The sequence below is a fragment of the Aspergillus chevalieri genome, chromosome 2 (assembly GCF_016861735.1).
Source record: "Aspergillus chevalieri M1 DNA, chromosome 2, nearly complete sequence".
NCBI classification, from domain to species: Eukaryota; Fungi; Ascomycota; class Eurotiomycetes; order Eurotiales; family Aspergillaceae; genus Aspergillus; species Aspergillus chevalieri.
In genome coordinates, this window is record NC_057363.1 from 1,334,917 (window position 1) to 1,354,147 (window position 19,231).

General features: G+C 49.5%; 8 protein-coding genes across 8 annotated transcripts; 3 read left to right on the forward strand and 5 right to left on the reverse strand.

Annotated features, from left to right (window-relative positions):
* Positions 1–24: 24 nt before the first annotated feature.
* On the reverse strand, positions 25–2,041 carry GRS1 (glycine--tRNA ligase; the record flags this gene model as incomplete). Its single annotated transcript, XM_043284765.1, has 2 exons — positions 25–408; positions 458–2,041. 2 exons carry the CDS (start codon positions 2,039–2,041, stop codon positions 25–27), a joined length of 1,968 nt encoding a protein of 655 aa, XP_043133523.1.
* A 397-nt stretch (positions 2,042–2,438) lies between these two features.
* Positions 2,439–3,734, forward strand: ACHE_20460S (rRNA-binding ribosome biosynthesis protein RPF1; the record flags this gene model as incomplete). The annotated part of the gene is made up of 1 exon (XM_043284766.1): positions 2,439–3,734. The coding sequence occupies one exon, from the start codon at positions 2,439–2,441 to the stop codon at positions 3,732–3,734; it is 1,296 nt and encodes a 431-aa protein (XP_043133524.1).
* Positions 3,735–3,945: 211 nt separating this feature from the next.
* Positions 3,946–5,114, reverse strand: ACHE_20461A (uncharacterized protein; the record flags this gene model as incomplete). The annotated part of the gene is made up of 2 exons (XM_043284767.1): positions 3,946–4,906; positions 4,954–5,114. The coding sequence occupies 2 exons, from the start codon at positions 5,112–5,114 to the stop codon at positions 3,946–3,948; spliced, it is 1,122 nt and encodes a 373-aa protein (XP_043133525.1).
* Positions 5,115–5,623: 509 nt separating this feature from the next.
* PTH1 (aminoacyl-tRNA hydrolase) lies at positions 5,624–6,313 on the forward strand (the record flags this gene model as incomplete). The annotated part of the gene is made up of 1 exon (XM_043284768.1): positions 5,624–6,313. The coding sequence occupies one exon, from the start codon at positions 5,624–5,626 to the stop codon at positions 6,311–6,313; it is 690 nt and encodes a 229-aa protein (XP_043133526.1).
* A 207-nt stretch (positions 6,314–6,520) lies between these two features.
* Positions 6,521–7,519, reverse strand: HOB3 (amphiphysin-like protein RVS161; the record flags this gene model as incomplete). The annotated part of the gene is made up of 5 exons (XM_043284769.1): positions 6,521–7,122; positions 7,172–7,245; positions 7,294–7,339; positions 7,398–7,448; positions 7,507–7,519. 5 exons carry the CDS (start codon positions 7,517–7,519, stop codon positions 6,521–6,523), a joined length of 786 nt encoding a protein of 261 aa, XP_043133527.1.
* Positions 7,520–9,165: 1,646 nt separating this feature from the next.
* On the reverse strand, positions 9,166–10,818 carry SAT4 (serine/threonine protein kinase SAT4; the record flags this gene model as incomplete). The annotated part of the gene is made up of 2 exons (XM_043284770.1): positions 9,166–9,297; positions 9,361–10,818. The coding sequence occupies 2 exons, from the start codon at positions 10,816–10,818 to the stop codon at positions 9,166–9,168; spliced, it is 1,590 nt and encodes a 529-aa protein (XP_043133528.1).
* Positions 10,819–14,541: 3,723 nt separating this feature from the next.
* On the reverse strand, positions 14,542–15,286 carry BET5 (TRAPP subunit BET5; the record flags this gene model as incomplete). Its single annotated transcript, XM_043284771.1, has 5 exons — positions 14,542–14,559; positions 14,610–14,698; positions 14,755–14,900; positions 14,975–15,191; positions 15,250–15,286. The coding sequence occupies 5 exons, from the start codon at positions 15,284–15,286 to the stop codon at positions 14,542–14,544; spliced, it is 507 nt and encodes a 168-aa protein (XP_043133529.1).
* A 490-nt stretch (positions 15,287–15,776) lies between these two features.
* On the forward strand, positions 15,777–18,460 carry ACHE_20466S (putative calcium/calmodulin dependent protein kinase; the record flags this gene model as incomplete). The annotated part of the gene is made up of 6 exons (XM_043284772.1): positions 15,777–15,889; positions 15,985–16,057; positions 16,122–16,271; positions 16,336–17,130; positions 17,185–17,322; positions 17,375–18,460. 6 exons carry the CDS (start codon positions 15,777–15,779, stop codon positions 18,458–18,460), a joined length of 2,355 nt encoding a protein of 784 aa, XP_043133530.1.
* Positions 18,461–19,231: the final 771 nt, after the last annotated feature.

Here is a 19,231-nt window from a genome sequence, read left to right on the forward strand (position 1 = left end):
AGAAAACTAAACCAAATAACTGCCTTACTCCACGTCCTGGCCAGTGAACTCAGGCAGACGCTGCCGGATATCCTCCCATGTTTCGTCACCGTCCACCAACGACTTGAGAGCATGCACGATCTCATCCTCGCTGGCACGGACCTGCTTCGTCGAATCACGATCACGCAGAGTGAAGGTGTTGTCCTTGACGGACTGGAAGTCGACGGTGATACCGAAGGGAGTGCCCAGTTCATCGTTACGGGCGTACCGTTTCCCGATACTGGCGGACGAGTCGTCAACCCGGTTCGAGACACCCATACGCCGGAGCTTGGTCATCAGACGCTGAGAGAGAGGCGCAAAAGCCTGGTTGCTCGAAAGAGGAACAATCAGGACCTTGGTGGGTGCGATCACTGGGGGGAAGGAGAGAACCTAGAGATATGTTAATTTCGAATAGCAACTCGGAGAAAGTGATACGTACACCACGGGCCTCGTCGCCTTCTCTAGACCAGTAGACGTGTTCAATCATGCTGTACAAGATACGCCCAATACCGAAAGACGGCTCAATAACGTTAGGAGTGTACTCGCGAGTATTCTCAACCCGCGTGCGCTTCTCGATCTTAATAATATCCTTCTCCAACTCGACCTTTCCAGATGCAACACCTTCCACATCAATCTCGACCTTATCATTCTGCTCGAGTTCAAGCGACAACTTCTCTCGGAAGTCCTGCGAAAGAGCGTTGATGGCTGCCTCGACAGTCTTACCGTCCTTCTTGAAGCGGGGACCGAATTTCTTCTTGTCGAGGTCGATCTGCCACTCCTCAACCTTCAAGGGCTCCGCACGAGGCTCACGGACGACCAAGGGAGCACCAGTCTTGTTCTTGTGAACAGTCAAGTCGTAGGCGCTGCGGTCGGCACAACCAACGCACTCGATCCAGCCATAGCTGGTCTGCAACTCGGCATCCCAGCAGTCGGAAGCGTAGTGGGCCATTTCGTTGGCCATGTGCTGACGGAAACGAAGCTTATTGGGGTCCACACCAAGTTTGAGAAGGAAGAGTTGGATACGTGCGATAAAATATCCGAGGGTTTCGTTGTCCACGAGACCGGTCTCGACGGCCTTGCCGACGGTCATCTTCTGGATGTCAGTCTTACCAGAAGACTGGACATCCCGATTAAGGAGAGACAGTTGAACGTCCTTGACTTCGTCGAAGCGAGTATGCTTCTTACCACCCTCGGGGTCGACGTAGTGCTCAATCTCCGCCATCAAGAATTCACGCACACGCAAAAGACCGGCACGGGGGGAGATCTCGTTACGGAACGACTTGCCAACCGAGGCTGAGGCAAACGGCATGGAGTTCTGGTTGAAGTCAAGCAGCTTCTGAAAATTCAAGAACTGACCCTGGGCCGTCTCCGGACGCAGGTAGCCAGGCATGTTACTGCTGGGGCCGATGGCAGTCTGGAACATCAGGTTGAAAGCTACAGGAGGAAGAAGGTTGCCTCCAGTCGTAGGGTTTCTGATATCGTGCTTGGCAATAATACCCTCCAGCTCCACACCATCAAAGTTGTCAATCTGTGCGAGAATCTCCTCGTACTCCTGGACCACAGCATCGGGCAACTGAACAGCCTTGGTGCTGACCTTCTTCTTTTTCTTAGCCTCCTTCGCTTCGTCCACCACGACTGTCTGACCGCGTGCCTCCTTGTCACCCTTGAGTCGTGCCTCAAGCACCTCCTCCACCAAGTGATCGGCGCGGAAGATCTCGCCAGTCTTAGGATCCTTGCACATCCAGTCGGCGAACTTCTCGACGTGACCACTGGTCTTCAGGATTTCCTCGGGCGTGAGCATGGTGCAGTCGACCTCGAGCATGTCCTCCTCCAGCACGAAATGCTTGCGCCACAGCTCAATCATGTTGTTCAGCACGGCGCATCCGGGAGGGCCATAGTCGTAGAGGCCGGAAACGCCTCCATAGATCTCGAACGACGGGGTGTAGAAGAGACGTCGACGGAGCAGCGAGTCGAGTACAGACCGGTCAACGGCTTGGCCGGTCTTGGTGTTCACAGTGGCCATCGTGGGGTATTGCTTCTTCGCCGGAAGAGCTCTGAGGACAGCGGTGGTGGAGGAAAAGTTCCTGGCGGGGTTTTTTATTGTTGGAAAACGGCGGGGGAGCAGGCGAAGGAAGGGCACTTGAGTCATCCGCCACGTGATCCGCACGGAAGCAATGTGCAGTGTCAAGTAAGGAATGGTGAGACTATCCAAAAAGAACGTCGAATTGACAATTCAATGCATGAATTGTCCTTGCTTTTGCCCTCTTTCCTGTATCTCTTGTGGCGCTGTTCGTTAATACCCTTTTATTCCTGTATCAAAACGCTCACCGCCGGACATACGTTGTCCCGCCAAAATTATCTTTTTGTATCTCAGATTGATCCCAGCGAGTCTTGATAACCAACGTTGAATATCTCTCACAATGGCTAGGAAAGGAAATAGGCCCCCGCCGGGCGTCACCGACGAGTACAAGCCAAAAAACAAATTGGCCCGCCAAGACCTCCATGTCAAGCGAAAGCGCGCCAAAGACTCTGCGCGCCGGGCAGAACGATTTGCGAGAAAGAAGGAAGAGGCCAAGGATCCCAACTTGAAGGAGGACAGATTGAAGCGCAACATTCCTTTGACGATTGATCGCAAACGAGTGTGGGATGATGTAGACAGCGATGTTGAGGACCCGCTGGGGTTGAGCGTCGACGTGGAGCGGATCAAGAGACAGAAACAGGAAGAAGAGGACGAGCTCAATCGGCCATTGAAGGATAGTGAACAGAGTTCAGAGGACGAGGAGGACGAGGGGGATGATAGTGGCGACGTCGACAGTATGCTTGCGAGCAGTGATGAAGATGACAAGGATGAGGATGAAGACAAACAAAAGGATGAAGACCGAGGCCGCAGGAAGTCATCGCTCCCATCAGCTACAGAACGCGCTACCAGTCCAAGCCAATCGACAAAAAGCACAAACCTCAACCTAGCCCCCGAGGCTCTGGCAGCCAAATTCCCCTCGTTATTTTCGACCGAATTACAGCAACGGCCGCCCAAGATCCTCATCACTACAGTGCTTTATTCAACTCTCCACAACGAAGCCGAACAACTTGTCAACTTCTTCCCCAACAGCGTCTACATCCGCCGCAACGCACACCGGTACTCGCACAAGTTCTCGATCCGCGAAATCGCCAAGTTCGCTACAAACCGCAACTTTACCGCCCTCGTCGTGGTCAACGAGGACCAGAAGCGCATCTCCGGTTTAACCATCATCCATCTCCCAGGTGGCCCGACCTTTCACTTCTCCATCAGCAACTGGATAGACTCGAAGAAAATCCCGGGTCATGGTAAAGCAACCGAGCACTGGCCAGAGCTGATCCTGAACAACTTCCGCACACCACTCGGTCTTCTGACGGCGCATCTCTTCCGGAATCTGTTCCCGTCAAAGCCAGACTTCGAGGGCCGAAATGTAGTTACCATCCACAACCAGCGTGACTATCTCTTCGTGCGCAGACATCGGTACGTCTTCCGTGAGAAGCGCGAGACGGAGAAACCCGTCGTTGGGGCGGACGGCAAGGAAATGCAAGGCGCAGAGGGTATCCGTGCTGGTTTGCAGGAACTTGGGCCGCGGTTTACGCTTAAGCTCCGTCGTGTTGACAAGGGGATTCATAAAATTAGCGGGCAGGAATGGCAATGGAAGGGTGGAATGGAGAAGGAGAGGACCAAGTTCCAGCTGTAATATCTGTTTACTTGATACTCGTTGCATGGCTCTTGTTTCTGCATTATGGGATTCGGACGGAGTTTGCTTAGAAAAAAAGTGGTTTATACCTATTTGTTGTAAATAATCGTCATTCTCGTGCAACTTTTCAATGTACAATAGTACAAGGCAGTTATTTACAATCGTCTCATCCAGATCCAGAGGCCCGATAGTCATAAAACACAAAATGGTATCACTCCTCAACCTTCTTTAAGGCCCTGGCAAGCAGCTCCCTCTGCCTCATTTCCTTCATCTGAACCCTCGAAATCGGCTTCCTACCCGTCATGAACTTAACACGCGCAGTCATCCGGTCCGCACTCATAATCTCCATTTTTGCTTTTTCGCATAGATCCCGGACTGCATCTGCTGTCCATCCAGTAGCCGTAAGCGATCGCAATCCATACGCCTCCAGACCTTCGAGCACAGCGATCAGCGTCATTTTACCCAGGGTCTTCTCATGCAGGTCCTGCGGCCATAACCCGATGGGGACTGTGCGTTCAAAGACACGGACATCCACGAATCCCGCGGCGGACAGCATGTTGGGTTTCAGATGGCAAAGGTCGCGCGGGTACTTCAATGCCTCGGCAGCAGAGCGCATTGCACCCGTGTAAATGTGGAAATACGAGCTCTCTGAATTCGGGAATGTCACTGAGTCGCCTGCCGGGTCTGTATCTGCGATTTCGATGTATCCGCCCGGGTTGAGATGTTCGAATGCCTGTCGATAAATAGCGGGCCAGTCGTTGAAGGCGCCCGAAAGGCCGCGCAGGTGGATCAGGTCGAAGGGCTCGTGGTACGTCCACTCCTCGCGAGCATCGTCGAGCTGGAAGAACACGTTGGGGAGGTCGATATGCACAAGTCCGGTATCGAAGATACCGATGTCCGTGGCGACAATGGTAGCTTTCGGGAAAAGGCTGCTCATTTCGACAGCCCAGTCGCCAGTGCCGGTGCCGACGTCGAGGATTCGGGGCTCGTCTTTGGCCAGGGGCACGGTGGTAAGCTTGCCGTCGAGAAGGATGAGGTAGATCTGATGGATGATGTTCAAACGGGTACTTTCGGTCTCGTCGTTGGGCATGAAGTAGAAGTCGTCGCAGTATCTGCGGCCATGTTCAATGGTCACATGGATATTCTGCGCTTCGAATGATTTGGTTGATTTCCTATTGCTGTCAGTTTCGGCTGTCTGGCAAGCAAAGAAGGGACTTACATGGACCCTGAATCAGAAGCGTCATCATCATCCTCCTCTTCCTTCTTCTCTTGATAGTCATTAATGTCAAGCCCCTGCAGCGAATACGCCACCTTCCTTTCCCCTACAGCCATTCCCTGGCTGGTCCTTTTACTCGACGGCCAGATGCCTTTTCCGTCCATGACATGACGATCCAGAAATCATGAGAAAAAGTAACAATTTTTCGAAATCAAAGACCCTCAAATCGCCGTAGTGGACCGGTGCTAGTCAGGCATGAAGCTCGCAAAAAGCAAAAAGAGCAGAAGGTGAAGAAAACTCTGTGCTCCAGCCTCACTGACACGCGTGGAATGAAGCGTGAATCGCCATGTCGAGAGAGAAACAAGTTGGTTTCTCAATCGAAGGAATGAAAAGGTTAGATTTGGCTCGATGCTGATTTAGTGGCAGAGCTGCTGGGGACGATCAGTATTTCAGCAAGCTTTGAACATATGTATTATGCAGTCAATGACTCTTTTCTGAGCAGAATGAGCCATTATTCTGCTGGCACTGTTTAAATACCCTCTGTTTCATCGAAAACCCCCGCTGTCTTTTACTAGAATCACAGCTCAGCACAAATCTGATCCAAGCTCAGATCAATTAATTAATTACTTTAATACGTCACGTGATATCGACATATGTTCAACCCACCTTTACCATGTCCAACATCCAACAACACCAACCCCCCAACACCCCTAAAACAACAATGCCGGACCTGACAAAACCCGCCAAACGCATCCTCTTCATCGCTTCTATCGGAAATCCCGCTCCATACCGAACCACCCGCCACAGCGCCGGCCACATCCTCTTCGAATCCCTCGTCCCGCTCCTTTCCTCGCGCTTCTCACCCACACCAAACTGCACGCTCTCAGAAGCGGAACAGTCAGTCCTCTACAAGACATGGAAGAGTCCGGCGTACATGAACGAGTCGGGAGGAAAACTCGTGCGCCGGTTACATAAATGGATTTCTACTCTCGATATACAACAGCGGCAGCCAACACTCGTGATCCTACATGATGAACTCGAGTCGCCGCTGGGTAAGTTAAGAGTGAAGCGCGGCGGGGCAGAAGCGGCTAGTCTACGCGGCCATCGGGGTCTGATTAGTATAATGGAGGTTTTGCGCGGGAAGGGATTGTATCCTCCGCGGGCACCTGCGGAGAATACAGGGCTTTCGATTATGCGCGTTGGAGTGGGAATTGGGCGCCCTGAGAGTCGAGAGCGGGGGTCTGTGGCTGATTATGTCCTGACAAAAATGAGTCCTGAGGAATTGACGGTGGTGCGAGCTGCTGCTGATCCGGTGGTCGAGTTGTTGCTTGAGGAGCTTTATCGCGAGCAGGAGCAGTCATGACCGAGATGGATTACGAAAAGTTAAAGCATTTGTACAATAGACTTGTGATACCCTTGGCATTGAATGACTTATAGAAACCATAACCAGATCAATAAGCCACAGAGCGACACGTAAGCCAACACCGAATGAAATAAGAATAATAATATAAAGATAAAAAGGGGAAGTAAATGGAAAACGCAAAACAACAAACTCCGGCTCAAAAGAAAATCAGACAGTTCCCGCTATGCTCAAATCCCGAATCTCCTGCAACACCTCCTCTACCCGGTTGTCCAAGTCACCACGCGCGTATTGATCGCGAGTCTCCGCATCCAGATACTGCTGTACCTGCGCCATGCGCGAATATGCCTCAGCGCAGAACCGGAGCTGAATCTTGACCAACGCCTCGAAACTGGGATCCAGGTACGGCACGCGGAGGTCGATGAGTTGCGGAAGTTCGGTGAACAGCTGCTCGTTCAGCTGTTCGTATGCCTGTTTCGCCATTTCGGTTTCGCGCTCCGTCCGCGGGAGCTTGGTGGCGTCCTTGTCGGGCTTCTCGACGAGCTTCTTCACCTTGGCGCGCATGGCATCATAGTCGAGGAGTTTGTGGTTTCGTTTCTTAATGCATTCGTTGATGTCGGGGAAGTAGGCGCACCATCGGGAGATGGGATCCAGGACTGTAGATCGGTACGGCCCGTCCAAAGCTTTGATCGTCTCGGCATCGAGGTCCTCAACTGCTTGCTTGTAACTTCGACTCACACCATCCCTTGTCCCGGCGTCACCGTAGAAGGCATCTATCGTCTCTGCAATACGCATTTGCGAAGCCGTCATGGCTATTGAAGTTAGTGTTTAGTGCGCATCATTCACGTGAAAGCAACACACCTCGTAGCGAGTCCAGATACCCCTTTGCTTCTTTTTGCAGACGGGTGGATGCCGCCTCCATAGTCCGGAATCGCCTAAACCAGTCAGCCTACTACGTCATCGCCCAGTTGAAGTAACCATACCGTTCCTCGATTTCGTAGTCTCGGTCATTTGTCCTTTCCACATGCCCTGTACCCTGATATCAATATTGTTGTTTATGCCCTCTTGCGATCATCGGATGTCATACCCGTCTTCATCATAACCTGCGTCGTCGCGCGGTTGACATTTTTCTTGAACCCTAGGACACATTAGCACGAGGAGAGCAAAATCGCAGAACAGAGGAAGTAGCGACATACCGGCCCAGGACATGACGGGCAACAAATAGATTCTAGGCTGAACAAGGCTGTATCGAATCGAACTCCCACAGGGGCACTCAAGGACTCCGTACTTCGCAGAATCCAACCAGATCACAGCACGTGAGATCTGTCTCTCAAGAACAAACAGAGTAATTAAGAAAAATAAACACAGCACTGTAGACAATCGTAGGAGTAGATAGATAGATAGAACAGAATACGAGATAGATCTTCGATGCCTGATGAACCACCGCCGACGGATGATGGATGACTCCAGAATCGATCATTACCTAGAATGGTGGGCGGTAGCAGTGTGGCTTGTGGCTCCCTCGTGGCTATGAATGTAATATTGGCCAGTAATACGAGTTACAGCCTCAGCCTTGTGTACGCTGTATTTTACCGATACCCGGAAGTCGGAAACGGAAACGGAAGTGGAAACGGAGCCGGCGCCGGAGCCCACGGGTTCCGGCCGGAGGTGTTGTTCTACGTCATGGCATAAGGCTGCATTGTGTTGTGTAGTACGGTGTATTTCACGATACACGTCTTACAAGGATCTATGAAAAAAGTAAAACAGTTCGCATAAGAAAAAACTAATAAAAATGCATAAGATCGTTGGGGCGGGACATCGGAATGCAGTCACCAGGTTCCAACCAGTCACCATCCAAGGTAAAAAACCAGGGGTCAAAGGTCTAGAATTAGCAGTGTACATCATAGCCGTTGGGAAGCAGAATCGTTTTGGCAGCCAAGAACACAAGAATCTGCTATCCATGACCTAGGAAATAGTTTTCTGCAAAGAATCATGCTGCCTAGACTCCTGCTTGGCAGTTACATTATCCATAACACAATTTGGCTGGCAAGAATGATGCTGTGGGCCGTGGGACAAGTAACAACACATTGATGCTGGGCATCCTAATTGGGATTATTGATGACTATCGCGATATGTCCATAGTGGGTATTGAGTCACAGCCAAGACTGGTAATGAGAAATTGAATCCAATGAGGAACAAATTGAATTGATGACCTTAAGAACCAAATATTTGTAACCATCCGGACAATTGCAGATTCGCATATGCGCCTAGAAAGAAGCCGGGTATCTTGCGCGCTGGCCCATATCCTTGTATACAGAGAAAAAGAAAAACAGTGCCAACCCCGAAATGTTATGAAACCATCAGAAAACCTGTGTAGTTATGCAGATACTTCCATCTGCGGTTTCCCATCGATGGAACAAAAGATTGAAATGGTATGAGAACTCCAAACCCGCTCGTGTGCAAACCCAGAAAGAGAAAAAGGCTCGAAAGTCATGACTCTTCGTTGCATTGGCATGAAACATGACAATCAAACTAAGCCCTTAGCTAAAACGCAGAAACAACCCGTGTGCCTCGGTAAAAGATGAAGATGAAACAAAAATGAGAAAAATCAAAAGACCTCCTTCTATGGTCTAAAATGAAGAAGGGCTGTATCCCTCTTTAGACAAAATAAGTCGGGGTATATAACAAAGAAACCACCCCGATAAGAACCATGATACAGGAGGCAGACACACGAGAAATGGATCATCAAGAATCAAATGCGTGCTGAGAGAGAGAAACAACGCCTACCCATCATAAACACCTGTCCCAGAATATGACAAAAAAAGGAAGTAAATGAAAAGAATATGGAAAGAAAATCAGAACCCTTCCTCGCCTGGCTTACACAGCTTGATCTCACGAAGCCATTCAGATTTCAAGACCTGCGAGGCATTGATACGACGAGTAGGATTTGGGTCCAGGATAGAGTATATCACATTGCGGCAACGAGCCTGGTATCGAGTAAGTTTGGTTGACTTTTCATCACGAGACGTAATAGAGTTGCCAAGTCTTACCCTATGAAGAGTTTCAATTGGAGCGTAGCCATCTTCGTGTTTACGGCCTTCCAGATAACGTTGATAGAATTCATCTTCATCTTTACGGGCGACCCGCCACAAGTGTCGTCCCGTACGCATGGCCATGTAGATAACGCCAGTTGCCCAGATATCGACCGCTCTGGGGTCGAACTCCTTCTCGATGTATTCCTCAGGAGCGATGTAAGGAGCGGATCCGCACAAACCGGCCGTCATGTGGGCTTCCTCCTCCCAGGCCATACGGAAGCACTCACCGTTACCGAAATCAGTAATCTTGAGTGCACCATGAGTGGTCAACAGGAGGTTCTCGGGCTTCAAGTCGCGGTGAGCGACACCCATCTCGTGCATGTATTCGACACCACGCATCAGTTGCTTGAATAGACAGTCGGCTTCGGCCACTTCGAGTTTGCCGGCTGCCAGAACCAGAGTGTACAGGTCTCCGCCTGCACAGTATTCCATAACTTCACAGTAATCGCCCTTGGCATCTTGTAATAGATCGAGAGTGTGGATGACGTTGGGATGGCGCAGCGACGAGGAAATGCAAAACTCCGAGGTCAACCGCTTCTGGTACTTCTTGGCGGTTTCTTGGGGGCGACGGCGGAATTCTTTAACGGCATAGAGCTGTTCCATTTTGTGGTCCTTGGGGTCGACCTTGTGCGAGATGCGGACGATACCAAAGGCACCACGGCCCACAATCTCCTGGCACTTGCCGTACTTGTCAACCAACGACGCAGTGGCGTTGGGACCACCCTTCTTGTCCGCGGCCAACTTGTCGCGTTCATTCTTGAACTGATCGATCCAGGTGGACATTAGGGACAGCTGCTGCTGGTCATCAGCGTGGTCATCTTTCTTGCGACTCCCTCCAAGCATATCACGGAGGAGATCGGTCAATTTCTCCTGTCGACGGGCACTTCTAAGATGATGCGCGTGAGTTCCATCGGTCTGCAACTCAAACCGCTTGCTGACGTTGACGGTGCCATCTTTTTGCTCTTTGCCACTGCTCGACTTGGGTTTCTTCTCTCTGTCTCTGTCGTCACCTTTGGTGGAGGTCTGGCGAGAAGGTGCGCGGGACGGAGGTTTAGATGAGGGCTTGCTGCCTGGCTTCTGACTGCCATTGGCCGAAGGAGCCTTAGCGCCATCCGAACTGCTATCGGAAAAGTCACGATTCGAATCCGAAGGGTGGTCCTTGGAAGTGGCAGTCTTGGTGGAAGAAAACATGCGAGAGATGCGGTTTGCCATGGTAGGCCTGGCCGGTTTTGTGGCGGCAGGTGGCGGAGGCGCAGGAAGTGAATCCCCATTCATGGCGGACAGATTCATGCCCGCAAAGGCACGTGTTACCTGAGCAGCATCTCCATCTCGTGGGTCACTAAAAATCTGAGAATTTGTGGCGGAGGAGACAGCGGACGCAACAGGAGAAGTAGCAGTAGATTGCGGAGTCATGTGCGATGATCAAAAACGGCGGTAAATTGTGGTTGTATATTTTTTTTTTCGTGGGACACGGAGAACAAGGAGAAACCGAGATCCCCCCCGAAACGGAGAGAATCAACAACCCACAGCGCGAAGCTGAAATGGGGGGCAGAATAGCACTTGAGTAATTAGAGAGGAGGAGCTAGAGAGAAGAGAGAGAGAGAAGGAAAAAAGAAAGAAAAGGAGAGGAAAAAGAAAAGGCAGTGGGCAAGGCAGAGGCGACCCAGAAAAAAAAATTATTGGAGGCGGTGGCCTGGCGGTAGTAGTAAACCTGAGGCAACGTTGGGGCAGAGGGTCAGAAGTCGAAACAAACGTCAACGAAATAAGATCCGTAGTATTCAATGAATACTAGCAGCAATCGCAAGCTTTAAAGGAATAAGAAAAATAGGGGAGCACCGCGCAGCGAGGCACGGAATGCCCAGATGAGACGGTAACTCTGGCCGGGGAAGACCACAAAATTGTGCAGAGATCCAGACAGGGCGATGAATGTGAGGGAGCGATAACGAGTAAGAGCCAAGGAAAAGAAGAAGAGGAAGAGGAAGAGAAAGGGAGAAAGTAGAAGAGAAAGGGAAGAGAGGAAAAAGAGAATGACGCTGCCTGGGGAGGCAAGGTTGAAATAACAAGTTGAACCGATATACTACAGTAGAAACTCGGATATGCTGAACTAGGACTAGTTGCAGTGACTACGGCCACGGCCCTTTTACTACCACACACCGTGGTGTAAGCGTACGGAGTACGTACTCGTAACTTGGACGGAGTATTGTGGACACCAGCTAAAAAAACCTGAGGCTTTTTTCCGTTTGGGGCAGAAGAAAAGAGAAACGGCAGAAAATTGAATGAAATCAGCATGATTGTTTCCTTTGCCTCACCGCGCCGCATGGTTACCGCTTCCCTTTCCGGTGGGTGTCACGCCGTATGGTACATGGTAATTTACCGGACACGCCTATGGACCATTATGCAGGCTAAAATAAACGATGGATCATGGATGCTGGTCTGCTGCATGTCAAGAATATTTGTATGTAATTTTATTACTTGTAGAATCATATGAATTGCTACCCACGAATTGAACGGATTGAATTGTGGCGCATGATTCGAGGCCGGCTTTGTTTTTGCATCAAACTTACTCAACTGTTTCACTTTGATCCTTCTTGATATCTCGATCCATGTAAAATAAGAAGATTATTATTATGATTATCAGGTCCAATCCATTCTACCACGTACTATAGACATTTTGAATGATTTGTTCCCTGGAACACTACGGAGCACACTCCTGCTGACTAAGATTTCAATTCCCCTCACTAAGCGTTGACGTAGTGCCATCCCCGATGGTTGTTGAGGCTGTGCATCCCCGCAGGCCCTTATTGAGCACACATACTATGGCAGTCCAGTCTCTGCAGTGGCTCATTCCGAGCGAAGCTTTCTTGGCTGTTTGACTGATCAATCAATCATTTCTTGTAGATACCATGTTTGATTCTCACATGCTGTGATGGCACACGTTGCTCACTCACTGAGGGGTAACGGGGTCCGCCGAGGGTGATATTACTTCTTCCATCCGAATAGCTGTACCCTGGTCAAAGAAAAAGAGTCCTCTACCTACCATGCGGGCTAACGGTGTTCCGATCATTAGTTTTTCCCGCACCCGGGCAAAATATCGGCAGTCAGTTTTGGTACAGGCACACGTACCCTCTCAATAGAGTATTGGAACTCCAATGATAAAGTTGATTAAGGCATGCCTTGGCTACAATTCAGCCCCTCCCAACCCAAGGGCCAAGGAGACACTTCATCCACTAACATACGGGTACAAAATACCTTACTTCGGAGCGCTTGCGATCAGATCATAGCTCCCTCTCTCTTTTTTTCATTTTTTATTCAATTCTATTACGACGTTGTATGTCCCGTATGCACCGATCCTAATCGGGGTTTCTCGTGGATCTCGTGGGTCAGTGTGTCTGCAAGCGTAGTTGTATGTGTACTCGTTAGAACTTGTTAAAGTAGGACATTTCACGGTGCCGTGTTCTCGTACTAAGTATCAGTACAGAGTACATAGCACGGACGACAAGCGGTCATCCTGATCGGTCCCTGCACAGGCCTATCAAGGCTTTACCTCGAAGCTCTTCTCGTCTGTGCTGTACATATATCTATGTACTTGTAGCATGTAGCATGTACGATGAATGCATGATCTTCAGCCAGCTAGCTTTTTACAACGTCAGAATCTCAAGTCCTCCTTTCGGATCAAAAAGCAAGCTAATCGTACTCTAACCAAAGTATCTCCATACCTCAGGCTAATGCGGAGAATTCTGTACGGAGTGCTAGCCTCCAATAATATTCTACTCCATGCTCCGTACAATAACACTGTCTATAGACCACCTGCCTCTCCGGGAAGCACCAATCTGCCCCTGACGTAACAAACCTCGGAAGCCTCCACTAACGAGGGATTTTTTACATTCTCCAATTATAATCCGGGAACTTGCTTAATAAGGATTGTCCCCCGGTGTCGGGTCTGCAACACATGGTGCGGTCCGTACTGTAAGTGTGCACTATGTGGGTATGGTGTGTGGGTGTGTGTGTATCTTTCATTATTTCCTCCCAGATCAGCTCGCGGCAGAATTGTGCATAAGAAAAAAAGTAAACCCATGCATTCTTCCAACCACGCACCATCGGCTGGACACGGGTTGGCTTGGTTTGATCGTTTGATTTGATCGGAGCAAGACAAAACAAACTCACGGCGTGACTGCTGACCGCCAGTTACTCTCGTATACCTCTCCTCTACTGAGAATACCCATAGCAAATAGAATCTTTGGGAATCCAATGCTAGACAATTCAGCAGGCGCCTCTGTACTCCTCTGTGCTCATGCTCATGCCCATGCTCAAAAAAAAAAAAAAAAACAATTTGAAACGAGACGATTGGATCGGCTGGATGGATCCTTAGCCTGTAAACGGGACTTGACAGGGCCAAGCCCTGGTTCTGCTTATCCTTATCCACCTCATCCATCGCTCAAAACGAATTATCCGCTGTCGTCACGCGGTCAAGCTTTGATTTGCATACAGAGTGTGCTGTTATGCTGAATATATGTTGATTCTACTATAACTACCCTGTTGTAATTGATAATAAAAATGCTGGACTGTCCTCTGTATTGTTCTGCTATCCTATACAACAAATTTCTGGTTGTATCCGTTCTTTCCGGCTTGGTTGTACTGCATCTGTTCATTGCATCCCGGACCGCTCCTGTACAGCTTATACATTGTACGACTCATCTGTCCATGTCCAATCGTTTGCTCTGTTTCGGCTCTGGAAAAGAAAGCACGCTCAGGATACCTTTTCCGGGTAATGCAACCGAGGGGACATTCAGGCAGCCGGCTTAATTGCCAATGGTGACTTAGATTGCGCCCAAGCGCAGGGATGACTTCTTGGTTCAGTCTTCCAACACGTTTGGCGTCATTAGAATATGCTCGTCCCTGCCCTGAACCATTGGACGCCCGCGCGTCTAGCAGCGCAATGACTGGGATCATCCACATGATTCTATCAGACTGACGATCCCAGCTCATGCCCGATGGATATGGTCGGAGCGCCCATCTTCAATAATATTTTTTGACATCACCGCTTCGAGATGCCAATGGGAATAAGCCAGAGGATAGTACCAAATTCATCGTCCAGTCGTAGCATTAGAACAGAGAGGTATACGTTCATTCATAGGCCTATGTCAGAACTCGAGTCTGTCCACGCGTTAGAAACAACACAACCATAATCGCAGGTGATTACATACCACAAACTGCTCCAAGGACTCTTCGAAAAGCTCATTGTTGACTCCCACACCACCAGGGTGTTCCACCGGGGACAACGGATTCTTAACCACTGTTGAAAGATTTCAGTCAGGGCCAGCATTCAAATGTATACCCTCCATCACATACCGTATTCGACATAGAGATTGATATAAATCTGTTCCAGCGCAAGTCGCATGCTTGGGCTCTTGAGATCCGTGAGCATCACGAACTTGATATTCGTCGGCGTCTCGAAATAGTGAAGCTTGTATTGATTGGTACGGTATGACACAAAACTGCGCAGAACAAGCGACCGTACCGTCAGTCACCTGCCACAGTCAAAAAGGGGTCTAAGGGGAAGGGGTCTTACTTGTCATCCTCTCCGCCTAGCTTGCGGACCATGTTCCGCAGGGAGAAGACCGTGCCGAAAATGAGCTTCGCATCGTCATCCGTTGTCCGCGCAGTTTGTCCAAACACCGCTGGCGCTCCTCCATTGTTCTGGATTGAGAGATCGGACGTTGGCCGGGAAGATTTGCTTGTGATCGAGACTGGACGGGGGAGCCAGCGTCGTTTGTAGATACACTCGGCTGTTGAACAATCAATAGTCAGCGATGTACGGTATGGACCCAGTGTAAGGGAACCTACCGTGACGATCGAAAATGTAGAATGAATAGACCACCATGGTGTTTGGAATACTGGTGCAAACGACACACGACAACAAATCCCTGGAGGTCCAGAGAAGCAACAAGCAGATCTGTATAGGGGGCAGGCGGTGAGGCGGTTATCGATAGCCATAGCATTAGTGATGCCGCTATTCTTAGCAGCCATCAAAAACGAAAAGAAATCCCCGACCGCAAATAAAAAAGACAGCGCAGCGCCATCATGAGAGCTGCATATTCGTGCTTATAGCATACAATAGAATTGTACTTATATTACTTGCATTGATATCTTGTCTCTTTTGCATTTCAAACCGTCCACGTTCCCTCTGACAGCGGCAGTTTGCTGTCATCTTACCATATCACTCTTCCCCACATTCGGCCTTACTCCCAGTCGTTTTCCCTATCAAACTGAGACTGCCGCCAGAAAAAAAAAGACACTTGACATATTCTTCCACCATCTGATAGTCGCTCTTTTGGTTTCAATTCCCAGCTGTTTCGTCATCGCTCAGTTCAATGGCAACCGAAAATGTGGACGCAACTCTGCCCGATGCTCGTTCGGAGTCTCCTCTCGTTGGTAACTTGAATGACCGTTCAGCCTTTCAGCGCTCAACGCCAGCTCGATATGCGTATGTCTACAGCTCTCAGAAGAATACTCCGGTGCTGGTATCGTGTTCTTGATATGTGTTGGAGTTGACTGCTAACCTGTATGCTTACTCCCCAGATCGACCCCGTCATCACATGAAGGCCTACCGAGACACCACCGTCGCAATCCAATGGTTAGACGTCCGGTAAAGGTTTGTACACTATTATTAGAGATCTTTATATTACCACGGTCAACTGACTGTGTCAAACGAGCAGGAAACGCTCAACGCTCGTTCGGAGTATACCACCAGCCAGGATGACGGTACCGCTGAACATCGCATCAACCAGTACCTGATAAGACAGGAGATTGGTAGAGGCTCTTTTGGATCTGTACATCTAGCGGCGGATCAATATGGCAATGAATATGTGAGGATTATCCAGAGACCAACCTAAAGAGTGCTCTGTTTGGCTGACAGATAAACCGAGTCAGGCCGTCAAAGAGTTCTCGAAGTCACGACTTAGGAGGCGTGCTCAATCACACCTTCTTAGGAGACCTCGTGGCCCGCAACGCTCGGGGTCAGGCTTTAACTCCTCTGCACATCGCCCACTCCCGGGAAGCGGAGACGAATCTGCTGGAAAGGCCATCGATCTTATCAAAGCAGAGATTGCCATTATGAAAAAGCTGAATCACAACAATCTGGTATCTCTAATTGAGGTCTTGGATGACCCGAAAGAAGACTCATTATATATGGTCATGGAGATGTGCAAGAAAGGCGTGGTCATGAGAGTTAGTCTGGAGGAGAGAGCTGATCCATATGATGATGAACGCTGTCGCTGTTGGTTCCGCGACTTGATTCTGGGAATCGAGTATCTCCATGCGCAGGGCATTGTACACAGAGATATCAAACCGGACAACTGTCTCGTGACAACAGATGATATTCTCAAAGTTGTCGACTTTGGGGTGTCAGAGATGTTCGAGAAAGATTCAGACATGTTTACCGCAAAGTCTGCTGGCTCACCAGCATTCCTTCCGCCAGAGCTATGCATCGCGAAACACGGAGATGTTTCGGGCAAAGCGACAGACATATGGTCTATGGGTGTAACTTTGTACTGTCTTCGATATGGCAAGCTACCTTTTGAGAAGGGAAGCATTTTCGATCTCTACGAAGCCATCAGGAATGATGAAGTCGTGTGTGAAGGGGAGACAGATGATAACCTCAAAGATCTGATGCATCGGATATTGGAGAAGGATCCAGCAAAGAGAATCACAATGAGTGAGCTTCGGGTGAGTTTGACCGGATCATACTCACAAAAGCATAGGGCTTATATGTTATAATAGGAACATCCATGGGTGACGAAGAATGGCCTCGATCCCCTCTTGTCAGAGAGCGAGAATACGGCAGAAATAATCGAGCCTCCGACAGAAGAAGAAATGAACTCGGCCATCACGAAGACTGTGGGACATATCCTTGCTGTGGTGAGTTATGAGTTGCTCATATATCGCATCGAGGCAAGCTGACAGAAAGTAGATCAAAGCAGTAAAGAAATTCAAGCGACTGGTAGATCCAAACAAAGAGGAACCTCCAATGCAGAGTATTTTGGGTCAAGAATACGAGGCGCATTTCGTCGAACCACCTATGGAGATGGAACCGGACGAGAGCTTCGAGTTAAGCAACAGCATGTCGATCACGAGCAAAAGCCAGAGCCTAGACACATACGATCGGGATGCTTCAGAGCGCGACAATGTATTGCAAGGATACCACCAGCAGCGTGGTGGACCAGCTGCAAGATTCTTTCCAAGAAGAATAGATTCCGGTTCAGTACACAGCTCAGGATTTCGGGCCGACTTTATGGATGACTTGCAGGGGGCTTGGTCGCCCCGATCGGGATCTCCTTCGATTCCCCCACTTTCACGAACAGACTCGGTCGCTACCAAGCGAAGCATAGAGGGAACACGCGGGCATGCACGAGATCCGCTGGAAGAAGAGTTCCCCTACCTCTTCATCGGCCCCTCAACATACACAGGGTCATCGCATAACGACACAGACGGCTCCCAGCCAGCCACCATCTTCGAAGAACCAGAATCCGCCAACCTTGAAGATACCCCCATGACCGAGGTAGAGGATGTCCCCATCGTCAGCGAATCTCCCGGCGCGGCCGAATTTGACATCTACGAAAACGCCTACCGTGAGGAAATCGAACGCATCTGCAAGCGCAGCGTTCCCCGCCGCGGCACCGCACCGAAGATGTACCTAACCCGCCGGGTAGATGGGAAAGACGATGTGATGAGATTGGTCCAAGACCACGAAGGCAGCTTTGAGCCGAACCAGCGAGACCAACAATCTCATTCGCAGACCGTCCCCATCGGCGGCAAAGTGGCGGTCACGCCTTCGTCTAGCTTCAGTTCTGCCGTGGGGATGATCAGGACGCAGCTGGAGGGACAGAGGCAACAGCAGCAACCTCAGTGCGAATCTGAACCAGAACCCCGGTCTCAGGTCCAAGAGGTGCCAGAACCTCCCACGTCAGAAACGAACGACAAGAAAACGCCATCGTCGCCACCTGAGAATCCCCGTGCTAAATTGCGGTGTCTCTTGGGACGTGTCAGAGGGAGTTAGAGTTGGCTTGGCTGTGCTGAGTTGGCGTTAGCTGGCCTTGCTTTCTTCTTTCGTGCATGAATAATTCGAGATTGGTTCATAGCATATTAGCAATTGATATCACTTGATGTCGAGTTGAGATATACCGGTATATACATCTCTGAGCACATAATATCAATATTCAATACTCTCCCATTCTTTCCATATATACTGTACATCAGAAGTATGAAAAATCTAACGATAATCTACAATCGCTCCATTCGATGTGCGCGCAAGGTACCCGTGTATGTTGAATCGTAACAAACAGACATGCATTTGTCTGGATTCACTATACTCTGGATGACATTGGCTCGACAACGATACACTATGCTACCATATTTGATTATAATACCAGAACTGCCAAATGAAAGAAAGAAAATGATTAGTCATTGATTGTTTATCATGATCCAGATGAGGACAAGGCACAAGGGTCTATCTGCCTAACTTACTTGAAAAGGACTTGGTTGAACTGAATAGACACTCGAATAACCATCCTATTCAATGGTGTCGACACTCTATGATCAAAATCTCTGTCATGTGAAACAGTACATACCTTCTTTTCTTCAAGCCTGTGACGAATACCATGTACGTTGAGCCAGGGGAAGGAACTTGCTACTAAGAAGGCAACTTAAAGTCAAAATGCAAAGGACTCAGTAGTCCATTTCCCCATGTCCGACCCTACCACCCACCTGGGCCCGTGTATATATTATTGAATAACTATAGGTTATATGATTTGACTGACATCAAGTCAAA